General features: G+C 38.6%; 1 protein-coding gene across 1 annotated transcript in view; it reads left to right on the top strand.

Annotated features, from left to right (window-relative positions):
- NAALADL2 (N-acetylated alpha-linked acidic dipeptidase like 2) overlaps window positions 1–14,432 on the top strand; it is an 887,009-nt gene that overhangs the window by 563,126 nt on the left and 309,451 nt on the right. The window contains exon 11 of the mRNA XM_068968824.1: window positions 12,201–12,347. Within this exon, the coding sequence (XP_068824925.1) occupies window positions 12,201–12,347 (147 nt within the window). The remainder of the gene's footprint in view (window positions 1–12,200; window positions 12,348–14,432) is intronic.

Here is a 14,432-nt window from a genome sequence, read left to right as displayed (position 1 = left end):
TTTTCCCCTACTGAATTTAACATATTTAAAAGGCATGCCAATGTATCTATTGATTTTTTAAAAATAGGTTTGCCATTTTGAAAGTATATTTTATGTATAAAGAACTCAATACCAGATGCTGATGTTAAGAATAACTTAAGTTTCTAGTTTAAAATACTAAAGAAAGTAGTAAACATAACTTGTTTCCTCTCAAAGATTATTAGAGCAGTTCTGTAATTCATTATTAAGAATTACTTCCTAAATAGCAACTTAACATACTGGCATAAAAATACAAGCTAAATAAATAAAGAACACATGATACACACAATAGCTAAGCATTGAAGAGTTGGCACAGGTACAGTTTGTTACAATTATATCCAGTAATTGAATATGACTTAAAACAAAAATCTTAGAATCCTAGGAAGAATAAATGTAAGGTTGATATACTAATGTTAATACATTAATGTTTGTATTAATACATTAATATAAACATGATAGAGAGGAAAAAGCATTACATTTGGAGTGAGAAGACCTGGAATCAAATCCTGGTTCTGTTGATTTGTTGTTGTTGTTAGTCACTAAGTCATGTCTGACTCTTGCAACCCCATGGACTGCAACACACCGGTCTTCCCTGTCCTTCACTATCTCCCAGAGTTTGTGCAGTCATGTCCATTGAGTCAGTGATGCCATCCAACCATCTCATCCTCTCTTGATCCCTTTTCCTCCTACCTTCAATCTTTCCCAGTAACAGGGTCTTTTCCATTGAGTCAGCTCTCCATATCAGATGGCTAAAGTATAGGAGCTTCAGCTTCAGCATCAGTTCTTCCAATGAATATTCAGGGTTGATTTCCTTTAGAACTGATTGGTTTGATCTCCTTGCAGTTCAAGGGACTCTCAAGAGTCTTCTCTAGCACCACTATTCAAAAGCATCAATTCTTCAGTGTTCACCCTTCTTTTTATGGCCCAACTCTCACATCTGTGCATAACTACCGGAAAAACCATAGCTTTGACTCTATGGACATTTGTCAGCAAAATGATGTCTTTGCTTTTTAATATGCTATCTAGGTTTATCATAGCTTTCCTTCCAAGGGGCAAGTGTCTTTTAATTTTATGGCTACAATCATCATCCACAATGGTTTTGGAGCCCAAGATCTGTTGATTTGGAAGCCTCAGTTTCCTAATTTGTAAGATGAAACTGTTTTGCAAGGATATATCTCCCCTATGAAACAGTTTGAGAGGCTGGCAAGTCCTATATAGACTAATTCTCAGAAATAATATTATAAAATGCTTGGATTTAAATACACACGATGACAAAATAAACAAATTGTATCAAAGTGCACTTAACTAAATATAAAAGTATACATTTTAGTATTATACAAACATTTAAAAATTGACACATTAAATATCAAAATTCAGCAAAGTATCTCATAACTTTCTTCTTTGAAAATTAGTGGTGAGCTTATACAACAACTGAAATGTGAAATGAAAATGCCTGATTTCATTTAGTTCACAAAGTCACAAATAATGCTAGTAGTATTGGTTTTATGGTATTGTCACATTTGAATGAAATATTAAATTTCAGTTAGAATTAAGTGAATATAAAAAATGCCTTTTTTTTTTTTTTTGTCCATTAGTTTCATTGATCTAAATTCTTTCTGTGGAGCTCAAGATAATCACCTTGGGGCGTTAGGATTTTTATATTCTTTCCAATTTCAAAATGTAGTCCTTTCTCTATGATTTCTCACCTGTTTATGTGTTCATATTGCCTGGGATCATGTTTATAAATTCTGAAGTTAAAAAATAATAAAATTGTGTGAAACCACTTTCAGTTGATCAAAAAACAACAAAATGTTCTTCTCAGTATGATTAAAGGTTATTTTTTCACTGGTTCTGATTGAAATTTCTTATGCAACTAGGTGACCAACCATCTAAGAGTGTCCATATAAATCAGCGTTCTCCAGGGTCCCAAAATCTGCATTTGGCCAGTTGGAGACCCGAGGGAACTGCTGGTATAAGTTCTGGCCCAAATACCAGGAGACTTGAGACCCAAGAAAACTGATGTTTCAGCTGAATGCAGAAAAAGAAAAGATCGATGTCCCACTTCAAGGCAGTCAGGGAGGAGGAGTTCTTCCTTACTGGTGGGAAGTTCTGCGTTTTGTTCTATTTAGGCCTTAAATTGATTGAATTAGGCCCATCCACATTAGGGAGGGCGATCTGCTTTAATCAGTCTACCAATTCAAATGAAAATTTCATCTAAAATCACCCTTAAAGTCATTCCCAGAATAATATTGAGCAAATATCTGGGTACCTCATGTCCTAGACAAGTTAACACATAAAATTAACCTTCCTAGTGCCTATAAAAAATCATTTTTAAAATATCACAGACATCATGATCACAATTTGAACATTTTTATACTGTGTGAAAATCAGAATGATAAATTGCTTCTGCCCAAATAAAATTACAAAATAATGCTGAATGAGTATAAAGTGACTTAATTTTATTATAATATGTAGAATGCAGTACTTTAATTTTGAATGTTTAATTTTTGCTTTTTGAGTAAGTGGTCATCTTAGATTTCTTAAGTATGTAGGGTGAGTATGTAAGCAAGGGAAAGCAGAAATAAAATGTTTGACTTATTAAACATATTTTCAAATAGTATAGACACCTGTCAATGTGTCTTGGTATTGCTAGTCAACCAATGCAAATGTTGACTTAATGTCTTTATGGGGTTGCAAAGAGTCACATACGACTGAGAGACTGAACTGAATTGAACTGAATTGAATGTCTTTATAGCTCACTTATATAATAATTTACTAAGAAGTTATTCCTTTCAGCTTAAAAGTATACTTCCAACAAGCTTACTGATTTAGGATTGAGGTTATGATTTCATTTCAGGTCTTCAACAGACTAGTGATAGGAAATTAAATGTGACATAATCATGGCTTTTGTCTGAACTTGATTATTTTATAAACTGAAATAAACATGTCTGGTATCAAACATTAAGTGTGAAACATTTTGAACTCCTTGAATGAAATACTTAATTTGTACTTATTCAGCCTTGTAAATAAATTTTTAAAAATTATTGATCTGTACAAATGTGTTACCAATCTTCTCTCACTTGTGGTGGCTAACTTCTAGAAAAGTGAAAAAAATAAATTTTCTACTTCCCTCTCAGATAATAGTGCTTTTAGAGGTTGAGTAGATCAGCATCTGTTACCTGATATGGATCCATTACAATCCACTTCACTGCTGTGAGAGAAAACAATTTATATTAAATTAGAATACAGATTTAGGATCACTTCAGGTCTGTGAGTTTGACCTAGAATTTAAAGTAGTGAATAATAAAAAGATTTAGAGGATAGGTTTTGTGTGCCAGGAATGTTTCCCTCTGAAGGGAAATCTCTAGATGATTCAATCTAAAAATTGGGTTCTTTTTAACCCTATTTTACTCTGAAAGTAGTTAGGAACAAAAGAACAAAATAAGCATAGGCTTGAGGATCCTATAGTTCTGCCTCTCGTCCCTGGTTAAATATAAGAGAGTGGGTGGTAGAAAAGAAGGTACTAGGGGAGACAGAGAGAGGGACAGAAGCACTGGCCAGGTAAGCTCTCCACAAGATTTTATGGGGAAACTCAGTAGGTAAAGGATAGGCCCCAGGAAGGCTCCTTAGGGAATTCTGTGTCACCCCTGATCTTCCAAACTTGGGTTGACTTTCTTGAATCTTTTACTCTTCATTTGGGCTTCATTTTGACAGGAGACTCAATAGTCCAGTGCCTTCAGCTATAGGGCCCAGCTACACCTTGGGCCGTGCAAGCCTATTCTGCACTCTGTTCTCCCTACCTAAATAGTCCATATTAGTACCAGAGATGTGGTTTAAGAGATCTTACCTGTCAAAACATTATTTAAAAACAATTCTGATAATATTCACCCCATTGACATCTTAGAATTAGTTTACAAAAGAGTTTATGTGTGACAGAGGAGGCAATACACACTTTTAGAGAAAAGATATAGACTTTTCAATAGATGAGTGAAGTAAAGCAAGCCAGAGTAGGGGAAAGGATTCAGAAGGATTTTAGGAAATGTGATACTGAAGGCTGGATATTACTTGTTTTATTTGCCTGAAAAACACAAAAAATGAAAGCAATGATGTAGCTAGAAGACATCACAGAAATAGACTGATGGCAATGAAAATATTAAAGCTATGCAATGGGATTCAGTTCAGTTCAGTCGCTCAGTCGTGTCCGACTTTTTGCGATCCCATGAATCTCAGCACGCCAGGCTTCGCTATCCATCACCAACTCCCGGAGTTCACTCAGACTCACATCCATCGAGTCAGTGATGCCATCCAGCCGTCTCATCTTCTGTCGTCCCCTTCTCCTCCTGCCCCCAATCCCTCCCAGCATCAGAGGCTTTTCCAATGAGTCAACTCTTCGCATGAGGTGGCCAAAGTACTGAAGTTCCAACTTCAGCATCATTCCTTCCAAAGAAATCCCAGGGCTGATCGCCTTCAGAAGGGACTGGTTGGATCTCCTTGCAGTCCAAGGGACACTCAGGAGTCTTCTCCAATACCACAGTTCAAAAGCATCAGTTCTTCGGCACTCAGCTTTCTTCACGGTCCAACTCTCACATCCATTCATGACCCCTGGAAAAACCATAGCCTTTACTAGATGGGCCTTTATTGGCAATGTCTCTGCTTTTTGAATATGCTATCTAGGTTGGTCATAACTTTCCTTCCAAGGAGTAAGCGTCTTTTAATGTCATGGCTGCACTCACCATCTGCAGTGATTTTGGAGCCCCCAAAAATAAAGTCTGACACTGTTTCCACTGTTTCCCCATCTATTTCCCATGAAGTGATGGGACTGGATGTCATGATCTTCGTTTTCTGAATGTTAAGCTTTAAGCCAACTTTTTCACTCTCCTCTTTCACTTTCATCAAGAGGCTTTTAAGTTCCCCTTTACTTTCTGCCATAAGGGTGGTGTCATCTGCATTTCTGAGGTGATTGATATTTCTCCCGGCAATCTTGATTCCAGCTTGTGCTTCATCCAGACCAGCGTTTCTCATGATGTACTCTGCATATAAGTTAAATAAGCAGGGTGACAAAATACAGCCTTGACATACGTCTTTTCCTATTTGGAACCAGTCTGTTGTTCCATGTCCAGTTCTAACTGTTGCTTCCTGACCTGCATATAGGTTTCTCAAGAGGCAGGTCAGGTGGTCTGGTATTCCCATGTCTTTCAGAATTTTCCACAGTTTATTGTGATCCTCACAGTCAAAGGCTTTGGCATAGTCAATAAAGCAGAAATTGATGTTTTTATGGAACTCTCTTGCTTTTTCCACAATCCAGCAGATGTTGGCAATTTGATCTCTGGTTCCTCTGCCTTTTCTAAAACCAGCTTGAACATCTGGAAGTTCATGGTTCATGTATTGCTGAAGCCTGGCTTGGAGAATTTTAAGCATTACTTTACTAGCGTGTGAGATGAGTGCAATTGTGTGGTAGTTTGAGCATTCTTTGGCATTGCCTTTCTTTGGAATTGGAAAGAAAACTGACTTTTTCCAGTCCTGTGGCCACTGCTGAATTTTCCAAATTTGGTGGCATATTGAGTGCAGCACTTTCACAGCATCATCTTTCAGGATTTGAAACAGCTCAACTGGAATTCCATCACCTCCACTAGCTTTGTTCATAGTGATGCTTTCTAAGGCCCACTTGATTTCCCATTCCAGGATTTCTGACTCTAGGTGAGTGATCACATCATCATGATTATCTGGGTTTTGAAGATCTTTTTTGTATAATTCTTCTTGGAAAAAACAGAAAGACTACAGAATCTGTTCTGGTTTGGGGATGAATACTTGGGTTCAGTAAAAAACTGAGGCAAAACAAGAATTATGCTTCGAGTAAATGTTAGATAAAACAAAGGATGTAAGCATTGGTTGGAGTTGATCATTTCTCCCATTTTAGCAACTTGCATATATGGGAAATTATTACCTTTTGTGAGAGGGAAACTATAACAATGATAACTGAGTAAAAGTGATATCAACATTTAAAACCACTATTATTTTTAGAACTTTAATTAAAAACAATTTTTACAGATAGCTCATAGAATTGAAAAATATCAATTTTTATCCATGCCTGTTGAGAAAAAATTCTGTCTAAGGAGCATGGATGATATTTAGAGTGAATGTAAGAGTTATGTATACAAAATGAAATAAAACCTACATTTTCATTGATGATGAATAGGGTACATGTACCATCTCAAAGAGATGTAAATGTTGCTGCAGAAAGGGAAAGTAGATCACTTAAAAAATAAATTTTAATTGTATTGGCTAGAGTCTGGAAAGAGACTAGATTCCATCAAAACCTATTAATAACATAAAAGGGTGCAACAACCTAGGTTTCACAAACTCAAATGCCTCCAGTCACCACGCAGTACATTTGAATGAGTGAAGCAGCCAAACTGTAAGACACTAGTCATGGGACACTGCTGAGTTCTTGACCACTCAGTGCAATCAAATTCAATTAGAAAAAAGTCTATTCTGGTGCAACAATTACTTTCATAGTTACTTGGATCTCTCAGATATACTTGGGATTTCTTACATGATGTTAAGTGGTCTCTTTGCTTTTCATGTTCCAGTACTTAAGGGTAGCTCATGAGATGACAGAGGATGAGATGGCTGGATGGCATCTCTAACTCGATGGACGTGAGTCTGAGTGAACTCCGGGAGTTGGTGATGGACAGGGAGGCCTGGCGTGCTGCGATTCATGGGGTCACAAAGAGTTGGACATGACTGAGTGACTGAACTGAACTGAACTTCTTTAGATATTCCTTAAAGTCTTCCAGTTGGTATTAAACCTCTAGGGGTCTTGGCCCCACGAGGATATGAAGGAGTGAAAGAGGATTCATTATCTTTTCAGAAAACTAAGCTTTTAAAGGAAAGAATCAGTGTGTGTGTGTATGTGGTGGGGAGGTCACCATGAAAAGCACTAGGTTTCTCATGACACTGTATACTAGAGCACACATTACTTTTTATTCCCAAAGTACTTAGTTACCTAGTGCTTAGTGGTTAGCTGTTTTGCTTAGTTGTGTTTAACTCTCTGTAGCCACCAGGCTCCTGTGGTTCCTCAAAAATTTCATGAGATTTTTGAGGCAAGAATACTGGAGTGGGTCGCCATTTCCTACTGCAGGGGGATCTTCCCAACCCAGGGATGAAACCTGCCTCTCTCGGTTCTCACGTATTGGCAGGTGGATTCTTCACCTCTAGCACCACATGGTGCTATCTAATTACCCAAGATATTTGTAAATGAAGTGAATCTGAAACCTTGCCTAGTTTATAAATCCTTACACCAACTTTCCATTTTAACTGATTTAAACATTGTTGCAAATATCTTTCTTTTTTTGATATCTATTTATTTTTCATTGATTAGTTTATAATATTGGTTTGATTTCTGTCATATATCAACATGAATTAACCATATGTGTACATATGTACCCTCCCTGTATTCAGTTCAGTTCAGTCACTCAGTCATGTCCAACTCTTTGCGACCCCATGAATCGCAGCACGCCAGGCCTCCCTGTCCATCACCAACTCCCGGAGTTCACTCAGACTAACGTCCATCAAGTTAGGGATGCCATCCAGCCATCTCATCTTCTGTCGTCCCCTTTTCCTCCTGCTCCCAATCCCTCCCAGCATCAGAGTCTTTTCCAAGGAGTCAACTCTTCGCATGAGGTGTCCAAAGTACTGGAGTTTCAGCTTTAGGATCATTCCTTCCAAGGAAATCCCAGGGCTGATCTTCTTCAGAATGGACTGGTTGGATCTCCTTGCAGTCCAAGCGACTGTCAAGAGTCTTCTCCGACACCACAATTCTTCAGTGCTCAGCCTTCTTCACAGTCCAACTCTTACATCCATACATGACTACTGGAAAAAACATAGCCTTGCCTAGACGGACCTTAGTCAGCAAAGTAATGTCTCTGCTTTTGACTATGCTCTCTAGGTTGGTCATAACTTTCCTTCCAAGGAGTAAGCGTCTTTTAATTTCATGGCTTCAGTCACCATCTGCAGTGATTTTGGAGCCCAAAAAATAAAGTCTGACACTGTTTCCACTGTTTCCCCATCTATTTCCCATGAAGTGATGGGACCAGATGCCATGATCTTCGTTTTCTGAATGTTAAGCTTTAAGCCAACTTTTTCACTCTCCTCTTTCACTTTCTTCAAGAGGCTTTTTAGTTCCTCTTCATTTTCTGCCATAAGGGTGGTGTCATCTGCATATCTGAGGTTATTGATATTTCTCCCAGCAATCTTGATTCCAGCTTGTGTTTCTTCCATTCCAGCGTTTCTCATGATGTACTCTGCATATAAGTTAAATAAGCAGGGTGACAGTATACAGCTTTGACATACTCCTTTTCCTATTTGGAACCAGTCTGTTGTTCCATGTCCAGTTCTAACTGCTGCTTCATTACCTGCATACAGATTTCTCAAGAGGCAGGTCAGGTGGTCTGGTATTCCCATCTCTTTCAGAATTTTCCACATTTTATTGTGATCCACACAGTCAAAGGCTTTGACATAGTCGATAAAACAGAAAGAGATGTCTTTCTGGAACTCTGTTGGTTTTTCCATAATCCAGCGGATGTTGGCAATTTGATCTCTGGTTCCTCTGCCTTTTCTAAAACCAGGTTGAACATCAGGAAGTTCACAGTTCACGTACTGCTGAAGCCTGGCTTGGAGAATTTTGAGCATTACTTTACTAGCATGTGAGATGAGTGCAACTGTGCGGTAGTTTGAGCATTCTTTGATATTGCCTTTCTTTGGGATTTGAATGAAGGCTGACCTTTTCCCGTCCTGTGGCCACTGCTGAGGTTTCCAATTTGCTGGGATATTGAGTGCAGGACTTTCACAGCATCATCTTTCAGGACTTGAAACAGCTCAACTGGAATTCTACCACCACCACTAGCTTTGTTCGTAGTGATGCTTTCCAAGGACCACTTGACTTCACATTCCAGGATGTCTGGCTCTAGATTAGTGATCACATCATCATGATTATCTGGGTCATGAAGATTTTTTTGTACAGTTGTTCTGTGTATTCTTGCCACCTCTTCTTAATATCTTCTGCTTCTGTTAGGTCCATACCATTCCTGTCCTTTATTGAGCCCATCTTTGCATGAAATGTTCCCTTGGTATCTCTAATTTTCTTGAAGAGATCTCTAGTCATTCCCATTCTGTTCTTTCCCTCTATTTCTTTGCATTGATCACTGAAGAAGGCTTTCTTATCTCTCCTTGCTATTCTCTGTAACTCTGCATTCAGATGCTTATATCTTTCCTTTTCTCCTTTGCTTTTGGCTTCTCTTCTTTTCACAGCTATTTGTAAGGCCTCCCCAGACAGCCATTTTGCTTTTTTGCATTTCTTTTCCATGGGGATGGTCTTGATCCCTGTCTCCTGTACAATGACACGAACCTCATTCCATAGTTCATCAGGTACTCTATCTATCAGATCTAGGCCCTTAAATCTATTTCTCACTTCTATTGTATAATCATCTTCCATTGTATAATCATAAGGGATTTGATTTAGGTCATACCTGAATGGTCTAGTGGTTTTCCCTACTTTCTTCAATTTGAGTCTGAATTTGGTAATAAGGAATTCATGGTCTGAGCCACAGTCAGCTCCTGGTCTTGTTTTTGTTGACTGTATAGAGCTTCTCCATCTTTGGCTGCAAATAATAGAATCAATCTGATTTCGGCATTGACCATCTGGTGATGTCCATGTGTAGAGTCTTCTCGTGCTGTTGGAAGAGGGTGTTTGCTATGATGAGTGCATTTTCTTGCAAAACTCTATGTCTTTGCCCTGCTTCCAAGGCCAAATTTGCCTGTTACTCCAGGTGTTTCTTGACTTCCTACTTTTGCATCCAGTCCGTATAATGAAAAGGACATCTTTTTTGGTGTTAGTTCTAAAAGGTCTTGTAGGTCTTCATAAAACCGTTCAACTTCAGCTTCTTTAGCATTACTGGTTGGGGAATAGACTTGGATAACTGTGATATTGAATGGTTTGCCTTGGAAATGAACAGAGATCATTCTGTCGTTTTTGAGATTGCATCCAAGTGCTGCATTTTGAACTCTTTTGTTGACCATGATGGCTACTCCATTTCTTCTGAGGGATTCCTGCCCACAGTAGTAGTATCCTCCCTGTATTAATACCTCAAAAAATAGGTAATTATTGAAACATTATTATATGTTTGAAGGATCTAGCACTATAGCTGAAAAAAGTTGGAATAAATCAGTTTCTCAATATTAAAATGCATATTTCTAAATCTTTTGATAGGTTTTATTTGAGTGTTTCTGAAACTATATCATATCAAAAAAACATAGGAAGGGATTGAAGAGTCTATGTGCTGATTCAATGGCAAATTTGTACCGAATACATACTTTTTGCCTCATATTATATGTGATATTCTCACACTGTCATCTCACTCCCCTCATGATTCCTGAAGAGGCTGGTATTCTTCCACATTTCATACTTGAGACAATAGCATCACAGAAATATTCTAGATTTTTGAAAATATTTTTGAAGAAGACATTTTAAATCTTAATAATAGTTACAGGAACTCTTATTTAACTGAATTTTGATTTTTTTTTTGTTTTATTTTTGTAAAGTTACTGTCATTTGTTTTATATGCTAGATAACTCTTAGTTTAAGAAACAATAGTCTATCATTTTTTATTTCCCTAGAGGTTGCACTCAGCTTTGTGGTTCTCTTTGGTTTGGGTATTTGGCATATACTCATAATTCATATGGGGATAAGTTTTAAATAAGAAATGGAGGAACTTTATTTTCTTTGTTTTTTTTTTTTTTTAAAGCTATTTTAAGAATAGAATTATATCCTACCTGATGCTTTTGAACTGTGGTGTTGGAGAAGACTCTTGAGAGTCCCTTGGACTGCAAGAGTCCAACCAGTCCATCCTAAAGGAGATCAGTCCTGGGTGGTCATTAGAGAGACTGATGTTGAAGCTCAAACTCCAATACATAGGCCACCTGATGCAGAGAGCTGACTCATTTGAAAAAACCCTGATGTTGGGAAAGACTGAAGGCAAGAAGAGAAGGGGACAACAGAGGATAAGATGGTTGGATGGTATCACCGACACAATGGACATGGGTTTGGGTAAACTCTGGGAGTTGGTGATGGACAGGGAGGCCTGGTGTGCTGCGGTTCATGGCGTCGCAGGGTCAGACATGACTGAGCAACTGAACTGAACTGAACTGAAACCATCCTTTATATTTGTGGGAAAACTTTTTTTAAAAGACAGAATTAAACCTTTGAGGGACTCTACATTCTCTTTTAATGAGTCATTAAAGATTATAATAAATCTATTCCCAGGTAAAAATGAAAGTTAATCAGTGACATCCAATTCTTTGCTATCCCATGGACAGTAGCCTGCCAGGCTCCTCTGACCATGGAATTCTCTAGGCAAGAATATCAGAGTGGGTAGCCATTCCCTTCTCCAGGAGATCTTCTCAATCCAGGGATCAAACCCAGGTTTCCCACATTGCTGGCAGATTCTTTACTGTCTGATCTACCAGGGAAGCCCAAGGGTACTGAAGTGGTTACTCTATCTCTTCTCCAGAGTATCTTCCTGACCCAGGAATGGAACCAGGGTCTCCTGCATTGCAGGCGATTCTTTACCAGCTGAGCTTCCAGGGAAGCCTGGTTGATGCCAGTGTACAGAATTTGGCTACCAATACAGGAGACATGAGAGCTGTGGGTTTGATCCCTGGGTGAAGATCCTCTGGAGGAGTGCATGGCAACCACATCAGTATTCTTGCCTGAAGAATCCCTTGGACAGAGGAGCCTGGCAGGACAGGCCACGGGGTCTTAAAGAGTTGGACATGACTGAAATGACTTAGCAGCAACAGCATAATAAAAATGCTTTTGCAGCAACCACAGCAGGCAAAGCTTGATCTAGGCCAGTGCTAAAGTCACTCTCCAGTGAGCATGAGCCTCGTAGAAGAATGTTGGTACAAAGATTTCTGGACTTTGTTCTCAAAGGTTCCCATTTGGGAGGGTATTGTTGTAGTCTAAGCATTTGTAGTTCATATTTCAAATAAGTTCCTGAGTGTCATTGATACTGCTCATACTGGCCATTGACACTGCTCATATTGGCCCATGTTTCAAATAGTGTTGGTTCAGGAATGGCCTAAGAAGTATAGTGTGTGCTAACAATTTAAATTATGTTTTTCAGAAAAATAAGTTCAATTGTCCCAGAAGAGATCAGTGCCCCAAAACCAATATCAGTTCTGAGCAGATGCAGGATGATGCTGATTACTTCATCAACCATCTCGGAGTTCCCACCATGAGGTTTACTTATGAGGACATCAGAGCATTAGAGGTGAGTGCTTACAGAAATGCAAATGACACACACCATCTATAGCAGACATGCAGGATTTTATTTTATCTTGGCTATTCATCTTGCTTATCAAGTAGGTTATTCTAAAAAGTGGCTTCATTTAGAAAATTATTCTTGTTGTTCAGAGGCTTTGTAAGAATATTTGAAAACATCAGCTCTTTTCAATAGTGCTGAATTCAATTTACAAAGATTTATACTGTCACTCACATTTTCGCAGCTTGCTTCTCAACAAGAAATGTGTACTTGTTGGATTAACATCAAAACATAATTGTAATCTTCAGTATTCACAGAAACAGATGACATATGCAATAGGTTCTCCTCTCCTTGCCCAAGGGAAAGTACGTGTCACCTGCTGTATATTAATGTGAGTCTGTGGAGTAGCTTTCCGAAATTTGTCAGTAGTTTCCTTGCCTAAAAAGATGCTATGTTTTTCTTATGAGGACATGAAGTTTTCTCCCAAAGGATATCACAGAGGCCTGAGTCACCTTAATTGTGTTCATTCTTCTGTTGGACCTTAAGCCTTTTTATCTTTCTCAGAGTTATGTCACAGGAAACTGTTGCTCTATAGATCCAAACCTACTGAAAGATTTTTCCTTCTTTTACAAGATTATCCCTTCTTTGCTGGGAGGTATTTGAAAGCCTCTGGGGTGCTTCTTGAAGTAATTATTTCATTAACAAAAAGTGGCTGGAAAATGAAGCCTTGCTTGTTTTTCTGTTACAGATGTTCCTAAAAAGTTCTATCTAAATTGTATTTTTATAGGTTCAGTATCAGATACGCAATCTCTTAATGTCTGATAGTTGTTCGCTAACGTGATCTTCTCTGCAGACCTCTACCCTCACCCTTCATTTCCTCAGTGTGTGTCTGTGTGTGTATTAGGCACTCATTTTTGTCTGACTCTGCAACCCCATGGACTGTAGCCTATCAGGCTCCTCTGTCCGTGAGATTCCCCAGGCAAGAATACTGGAGTGAATAGCTATTCCCTTCTCCAGGGGATTTTCCCAACCCAAGGATAGAATCCTGGGCTCCTGCATTTCAAGTGGATTCTTTACCATCTGACCCACCAGTAGACACTTACAAATGATCACTAACAATCTATAGTATTGGAGGGAGAAATTCTGGATGACTCCTTTTGTATATAAATTCCTGGGTAGTGGAAAAGCAATCACTGCGATTTATGCTGTTTAAAATTAAATTTTCATATGCTATTGCTATTTGAAAATGGGGTACATGTATGGAGGTATCTTTTCTCATACCAAGCCTACTATATACACTTTAATGAAATTGATGTATTAAGAAATTAACTCATTTTTAAATTTTCCTAGTTGAGACATTTTAACATCTTTTTATCTCCCTCCATCCCATCCCAGCCCATCCAGCTCCTGTCATGTTAGCACGTTGAAAGAAAGCTTTTAGTCAATGTATGTTTAATTCATGCTGGTTGAATTTAAGCCAATAATTTAGAGAGGCAATACAGTATACCCTTGGTAATGAGACTGTACTTGTCTTTGGGGGCTTCCCTGATAGCCCAGTTGGTAAAGAATCTCCCTGCAATGCAGGAGACCGTGGTTCAATCCCTGGGTTAAAAAGCTCCCCTGGAGAAGAGAAAGGCTACCCACTCCAGTATTCTGGCTTGGAGAATTCCATGGGCAGTATAGTGCATGGGGCCACAAAGAATCGGATACAACTGAGAGACTTTTGCTTTGATTTTGGATTCAAGTTCTAGAATGATTTAACTTTTTTAAGAACTGTTTTTTTATAGATGAGGGAACCTTAGTATATATACAGAATCTATAGCACCATTGTTTAGTCACAAAGCTGTGTCCAACTCTTTTGAAACCCCTGGGACTGTAGCCTACCAGGCTCCTCTGTCCACAGGCTTCTCCAGGCAGGAGTACTGGAGTGGGTTGCCATTTCCTTCTCCAAGGGATCTTTTTGACTCAAAGATGGAACTCACGTCTTCTGCTTGACAGGCAGATTCTTTACCACTGAGCCACCAGGGAAGCCTCTACAGAGCCACGGTAAAGATTAAATGCTTACCATGCTTGTAAGAGACTTGGCTAACATTA

Source organism: Capricornis sumatraensis, chromosome 1, assembly GCF_032405125.1.
Source record: "Capricornis sumatraensis isolate serow.1 chromosome 1, serow.2, whole genome shotgun sequence".
Lineage (NCBI taxonomy): Eukaryota > Metazoa > Chordata > Mammalia > Artiodactyla > Bovidae > Capricornis > Capricornis sumatraensis.
This window is presented reverse-complemented; position numbering and strand designations above follow the sequence as displayed.